This window comes from Bos javanicus, chromosome 28, assembly GCF_032452875.1.
Source record: "Bos javanicus breed banteng chromosome 28, ARS-OSU_banteng_1.0, whole genome shotgun sequence".
In the NCBI taxonomy this organism is placed as follows: Eukaryota; Metazoa; Chordata; class Mammalia; order Artiodactyla; family Bovidae; genus Bos; species Bos javanicus.
In genome coordinates, this window is record NC_083895.1 from 5,543,095 (window position 1) to 5,550,519 (window position 7,425).

The 7,425-nt window shown below is 48.8% G+C and overlaps 1 protein-coding gene across 2 annotated transcripts in view; it reads right to left on the minus strand.

Annotated features, from left to right (window-relative positions):
• The window catches only part of EGLN1 (egl-9 family hypoxia inducible factor 1), a 61,989-nt gene extending 54,783 nt beyond the window's left edge, over positions 1-7,206 (minus strand). The window contains exon 1 of one of the 2 annotated variants that reach the window (XM_061404823.1): positions 5,944-7,206. In XM_061404823.1, the coding sequence (XP_061260807.1) occupies positions 5,944-6,816 (873 nt within the window). In that variant the 5' untranslated portion in view covers positions 6,817-7,206. The remainder of the gene's footprint in view (positions 1-5,943) is intronic. The other variant, XM_061404824.1, reaches the window with a different exon arrangement.
• Between the last annotated feature and the right edge of the window lie 219 nt (positions 7,207-7,425).

The window sequence follows — 7,425 nt, forward strand, 5'->3', positions numbered from 1 at the left end:
CTGAAACAGTGGGTGCTGCTTTAAAAGCCTAAAGAGAAAAATTAAATAAAAACAACTAAGCTGATAACATCAATCCAAAGGCATACTGGGAAGGCTAAGGCTTCAGAAAACGTGCTAGAAGATGAACAAAGACAGATTTCATGCCTGATAGGGGAAAAGGGGGAAAGGAAAGCAGAGAATGAACACATAAATCAGAAACACAGAGCGGGAAGACAGTTCCAACTAAGGAAGTGAGAGACAGTAGGCCTGCTTCAGGGAAAACGGCTTTAACAGCAGAGCAAAAAAAAGAGGTGGATAAAGAACACCTAGGGCGGTCAGGGAGGAGTTAGAGAGAGGAGGAAAGTTTAACTAGACTATAAGATAAGCCAAACAAACCGTAGAGTGATGGGAATAAAAGGGAGAAGGAAGTCATAAATGTTCAAGCATAGCCTCAAAAATGGCACAAAACACGCCAAAATTAGTTAAGTGGGAATAGTTAACTTTTATAGGAGACGCGGCATCAAGTTGCAGATACAAGAATGAAGTAAGTCAAAAAGTCAGTCAGTTTTGTCACTCACCAGCCCTCTGACCTTGAACAAGTCACTTAACCTCTCCGGGACTTATTTCCTCTCTTTAAAAAAGAGTGTGTATGTGTATGTGTGTGTGTGTGTGTGGGGGGGGGAGTAAAAAATGGGTGATCATTCTAAGTCTTTTTTTCCTCCAGCTTATTAAAGAGGGAAAGACAAGAAAAGCACAGAACTCTTTTAAAGAAAGAAATCAGAAAAGGAGAAATTTTTTTTAATAAGAAAAGTTAAAGAGTTTTGCATAGTGCTTTACAATTTAAAAAGTACTTTTACAGGCTTGATTATACACACTCCTCACAGGAAGCCTGAGACAGAAAAGGCAGGCATCATTTAACACTATTTTCCAAATGGAGTAACTGAGGCTCAGAAAGCTTAAGCAACTGGCTCAAGGACACAGAAACACTGGCAGATCCAGGATCCAACCCAGGTGTCATCGCAGCACAAAGTCCACTATCCTTCTGAGTTCAGATGGCCTCCTCCTGGGTGACTAAGGTGTTTCAGGACGTTTCTGAGGCTTATTAGATAGTAGATAAGGGAAGAGTTATACACATTTAAACAACAATCTGTTAATTTAAAATGAAACTCCTTTAGAATTAAAGAAACTCTTGAGAGTCCCTTGGACTGCAAGAAGATCCAACCAGTCCATTCTGAAGGAGATCAGCCCCGGGATTTCTTTGGAAGGAATGATGTTAAAGCTGAAACTCCAGTACTTTGGCCACGTCAATCGAAGAGTTGACTCACTGGAAAAGACTCTGATGCTGGGAGGGATTGGGGGCAGGAGGAGAAGGGGATGACAGAGAATGAGATGGCTGGATGGCATCACTGACTCGATGGACGTGAGTCTGAGTGAACTCCGGGAGTTGGTAATGGACAGGGAGGCCTGGTGTGCTGCGATTCATGGGGTCGCGAAGAGTCAGACACGACTCAGCGACTGAACTGAACTGAACCCTATATGTAAACTACTTCACCATACAAAACTATTTCCTAGAAAGTTGAACTTGTTTGTCATAACCTATTAAGACTATTCTTTCAGGGGCTTCCCTGGTGGCTCAGTGGTAAAGACTCTGCCTGCTAATGCAGGAGACACTGATCCCTGATCCAGGAGGAAGCCACATTCCCCACAGCAACTGAGCCCATGCACCACAGCTACTAAGTCTACGCTCTAGAGTCAGGGAACCCCAACTACTGAGCCCACACACTGCAGTTTTGTTTGGTTTTCTTTGTAGTATCTAAAAGGACTGACACCACATCTCTGTGGTAGTGATGATAAAGGATCAGGTCGGTCCTTTGCTCTAAAAGCCATCATCAGCTGCTGCTGCTAAGTCGTTTCAGTCGTGTCCAACTCTGTGTGACCCCATAGATGGCAGCCCACCAGGCTCCCCCATCCCTGGGATTCTCCAGGCAAGAACACTGGAGTGGGTTGCCATTTCCTTCTCCAATGCATGAAAGTGAAAAGTAAAAGTGAAGTCGCTCAGTCTGTCCGACCCTCAACGACCCCATGGACTGCAGCCTATCAGGCTCCTCCGTCCATGGGATTTTCCAGGCAGGAGTACTGGAGTGGGGTGCCATCATCAGCTAGAGCTGCCCAATTAATTGTGGGACTGGTGGAAAATCTCAGGAATACAATCTGCTGCTTAATGGTCTTGTTTTATCATTCCTTAGAGTAAGCTTTAGACAAAATTAGAAAAATACGTATACGATCCTGGCAGTTTTATTTTAACAGGCAAATGGTTTCCTTCAGAGTGGTTAAGAAGCTCCTACTGAACAGTTCCTCGTTTCCCCAGGACTTGCATTCCTCTGAATTATTCTTCCTCTACCCCACAAGTTAAAGGAACCTATGATTTCTTGTAGCCCACACAACATTACCCTTCACAATCAGCTGGCCATGATTCCCTCCTCTTGGACACCACAGCAAGTCGTCTTGACGAAAGAAAGGGTATGAAAAAGCATTAAAATCCATTAATTAAAGGATTAAAGGGCAGTTTAAGGGCAGAAAGGAGGAAAATCCCAAGAAAGGACCAGAGAAAATGGAAACTGGAACTCAGTGACTACAATCATGTTCCTTTTTTTCTCCTTCATGTTCCTGTACTTTTTTCATCCTTCCCTTCCAGTTCCTCTTTTAAAGTAGCTGGACAAACAGTGGCCAGATAAGCATACCGGAAGCAGAAACTTGGGAGACATTGAAAAAAATACCAAAAGAGCCACAGCCAATTATAAGTTATACATCATCTCATCAGCACGCCCTGACATATACAAAGACCATACAGAACAGATAATGTAAATGAAGAATATAAAATCTTGGTCAGAAAACCTGAATTTAAGTCCTGGTATGCTTCAGGATTAGAAGGAAATGGCAACCCACTCCAGTACTCTTGCCTGGAGAATCCCACGGACAGAGGAGCCTGGCAGGCTACAGTCCAAGGCATCATAAAGGGTCGGACACAACTGAGAGACTCACTCACACACACACACGCTGCAGGATTTCCAACAAATGACCTAACTTTTCTGAGGCTCACTTTTCTAATCTATAAACAGGTATAATACACCAACAACCTAAATATTTTACAGAGCTGCTGTGAAAATCTGAGAAAAATACCACATATTCGAGGCAAGTACCTTTCAGAGTCACCATAATGTTGTAAAGGATAATAAAATACTTAACTGAAGACCCTCTCTTGCAATCAAATTGTTGTTGTTATTCGTTCTGAATATCCAGCACCCATATATATTATGCCTCTTTTAAGAGTTACACCGAACAGACTTCCCTGGTGTCCAGTGGTTAAAAAATCTGCCTGCCAATGCAGGGGATGCAGGTTTGATCCCTGGTCTAGAAAGATTCCACATGCCATGGGTCAACTAAGCCCGTGCACCCCAGAGGCCATACTCTGCAACAAGCGAATTCACAGCAATGAATACTAGAGTAGCCCCCACTCGTCACAACCAGAGAAAGCCCGCAGAGCAATGAAGACTCAGCACAGCCAAAACTAATTTTTTTTTTTTAAAGAGAGAGAGAGATACTGAAATAAGCATGATGAGGCAGATAAATTTAACTGGCTTTTCAGTCACTACCTGAAACAAATACTGTATAGTCACCTATTAAAACTGTTTATATAGTGCTAATATAAACTACAATTATTCACATACAAGGCTAATGCTCTCACAAAATATGTACACCAAATTTTAGTTCCAATAGTGTGCTAAGCAATCTGTATCTTCTCATTTAATATCCTCCCCATATCCAGTATGGTAGAAAAAGCACCAGGCTTGATGTCTGAATGACCTAAGTTTGAATCCCAGCTAGGTTATTTTAAGTGGTAGGTCTTCACCAGCTAGAAGCTAAAACATCCTCAAACATAAAGTAAGAATAATACTACCTACTTCATAGGATTAAAATTACTGCGACCATGTCTGTATTGAGCCTAATCTGGTAACAGAACACTAAGTGCTAATTATATGGTGGCTGGTACTTTGACTACCTTCCCATTCCTGAAAGTAAGCATCTTCAATTTCTTTTAGGAATGCTTAAAATCACACACCAACAAGATTACCAAAACCTCTCTCATCCAAGAAGTACAATGAAAGGGAGTCCCTGAGACTATTCACAGATCCTGAAACTGTGTCTCTAAAATTAAGGTAAGCAAGCCTAAGATCAAATCTCAAGAGTTTAAAATCCATCCTTCCTTCACATGATCTGTGTAGTCAGGTGATTTAAAACCTCAATGGCCCTTCAGCCACAAGCACTCCCAGGAAGGGGGTAGCTCTTTTCTAACAGCCTCCCATTAGGAGACACTTTTGTAACAGCTGGGCTGACTGCTATTCCTTCCCTGAGAAGGACAGTTAAAAACAGGAAGATCGGAGAGAAGAGGATTTAGCTTAATTTGGAAAGCTAAATTAACTAAGGAAAGCAGCTCAAGGAAGATTTAGGACACTATCTTTTTCATGACTTCACATTAAGCTTGTGCCCCAACCACATACATACTTGGGTCAGTTTTGCACTGTTACATTAATACACCTTCAAGCTGCTCCTGCTCTAGAGTTCATGACTATATTCACATTTGGTCCATAATAAAGTTGAAAAATATACATGCATATAAATGAAAATTTCATTAAAGACCAAAGTTGAGGTTTAATCAGGCCCTTTTTTCCTTCCAGCTTAAAGTTTAGTAAGCGTTCAACTTTTTTCTTTGAGACTGTATGATATTAAGACGTGTGCCTTCATCCAACAGCGAAGCAGCAGTTCACAAATTCGACTTTATATTGTATTTTCTCACCGAATTTTCATGTTTAGAACTTTCCTTATTGCCTATGCTCAGCCTTGAGTCACACATAATGACTGCCAAAACAGATGATGTGACACACACAAAAGAACTACTGGGAAGATTCAGTGTCTGTGTATAAACACCCACGTGTGATGACCTCTTTAAACAATCTCCTCAAACTCACAATATCGGACAGAGATGGATGGTGGAAGAAGGTGGAGTAGAGTGGCCTGGAGTGGAACTGGATACAAAGACAAGACTAAGACCTGGGGAGTCAAACGGAGAGTATAAAGAAGGAAAGAGTTTATCATTTACTGCACTGAGGAGGGAAGAGGGATTAGACCAGGTAGGAATGAAAGAATCTGTTAGGGAAAAATCTACAAGAGAAAACAAAGAGATTTCATCAAATTGAGACGTTAGAGTGAGCCCTCCCTCATGATCCAATTCCGTATTTTTTCCAGAAAGCTAAACAGTTCTTTTTCAACAGAAGGCATTATACTAACAAAAGCAAATAAAGGAAACCCATGCTAAAAATGTAACCTACCTACACAGAGAGGTCTGAAAACGGAAATACTTCTTCTCCTGTTAAGTAATGGGTTTCAAAAGAGTAGGGACAGGGAGATGGATGCGAGCTCTAAGAGGGGGAGGGGAGAAGCCAAGCTCTTCCTGAAGGCAAGGAGTCTTTGGCCTACATGCTTATTTTAAATGTACCTTTTTGTGGTCAGCTGGCAGATTCTTAACTAAACACACAACCTTGGACTGTGTAAGCCAGAGTCTGATGAGTGGTTCAAAGCGCATGGGGACTTGAAGAGCCGATGCAAACATCAGCCGGAGGTAGAACCCAGCACTTGCTCTGGGTTGCACTCCGATAATCCCCATCGCGCGGCTACAACTCCTGCGACGTTTGAAGCGACTAAAACAGTGTAATGGAGGAGACAAAACAGCAGCGTTCAAGGGGAGCCTAAATTTAGACAGAAGACCAGACAATTAGACCAAGTGCGTGAACCGGTAGTAGGTGGATGATATCCGTTTTCTCCACGGGTTGCTGCACAAGAAGGAAATCCCTTTTACACACACAAACTGCGTTCCTCGCCCCGCGCCCACCCCTAGCACACACTTACTTTCGTCCGGCCATTGATTTTGTAGTTGCCCAGCTTCCCGTTACAGTGACGGATCAGGTCGTCCATGTTGTTCATGAGCAGCCCGATGGTTTCGCAGCCGGGCTCCTTGCCCTCGATCCAGGTGATCTTATCGCCTCGGATGTCCTTGGACGAGTCGCTCTTCTGGCTGACCAGCTGCCCGTCCGTGAACTTGCCGGTGTCGTGCAGGGCGCGCACCTCGTCGCCGATCTGCTGCCCGGTCTCCTTGCCGAGGAAGTCGTCCACCACGCAGATGCCGTGCTTGTTCATGCAGGGCACGATGTACTCCAGCGCCAGCTTCAGTGCCGGCAGCGGCTTCGTCTGCCCGTTGGGCCGCAGGCCACCGCCGTGGCTCAGCCCGTCGCCCGGCGTGTTAATAAACGAGCGGGACAGCAGGTCCTCCTTCGCGGGCTCCGCCTCGGCAGCCGCCGCTACCCGACCCTGACCACCCGGGGCCGCGCGGGGCGGGGACGCGGCCGCCGCGGGGTCGGCCGTGGGCTTGGCCTTCGCCTTTGCCTTGGCCGCGTCTCCGGGGGCCCGCGGGCCCGCGGTCTCGACGGCTCGATCCCGGCGCGGCGCCGCCTTCCTGGCCTCCCTGGCTCCGGTGGCCCTGGGCAGCGGCGCGGGGCCCGGCTGCTGCTGTTCGCCCGTTCCGGGGGCAGGAACGTTCTCGCCGACCTGGCACACGAGCTTGTGCTTCTTCCAGTCCTGGCGCTGGTGCTCCTTGCTGCAGTAGAAGGAGCTGCGGCAGCGGCTACAGCGCAGCAGGTTCTCCATCTTCCCGCACAGCTCGCAGTACTGCCGGTCTCGCTCGCTCGGGCTCGGCCCGCCGGGCCCGCCGCTGTCATTGGCCATGGCGGCGACTGCGGCGGCAGTGGAGGCGGCGGCCGAGCAGGAGGGGTGGCGGCCGGACGGCCTACCCTGGGGCCGGGGAGCGGGCGGAGCTGCAGGGGCCGTCACTGCGCCATGCGCCCGCCGCCCCTCGCCTCAGGAGACCGGCGCCCGCGCCCTCGGCCCGGCCGCTTCCTCGTCCTTTGGTCGCGCCGCGCAGCGCCGGCCGCCGCCTCAGCGCCTCATCACTGCCGCGGGCTGAGGGAGCGCGGCCTGCGCGGCGGACGGCGACCTCCGCTCGGGCACGCGGGCCCGGCGCGCGAGACCCGCCACCTTGGCCGCCGCCGCCTCAGCGTTCCGGGCGGCCGGGCCCGGCCGGCGGAGCAGCGCAGGGCGTGCGGGCGCCACTCGCTCGGCGCGCTCTGCACGTACACCACGGCCCCGCGACGACCCGGGCGGGCGGGGGGCGGGGCAGGGCGAGGGGAGGGCCGAAGGAGCAGCCGCCGCGCGTTCGCGCCTGGGCCCGGGCGGCGCCGGGGCCGCCTCCGCGCTCCCGCACTCGGCCAGCCGGGCCTCAGAGCCGGCTCCGGCCCCCCTCCCGCCCCCGCTGACCCCGCCCCGAGCGAGCCTGGG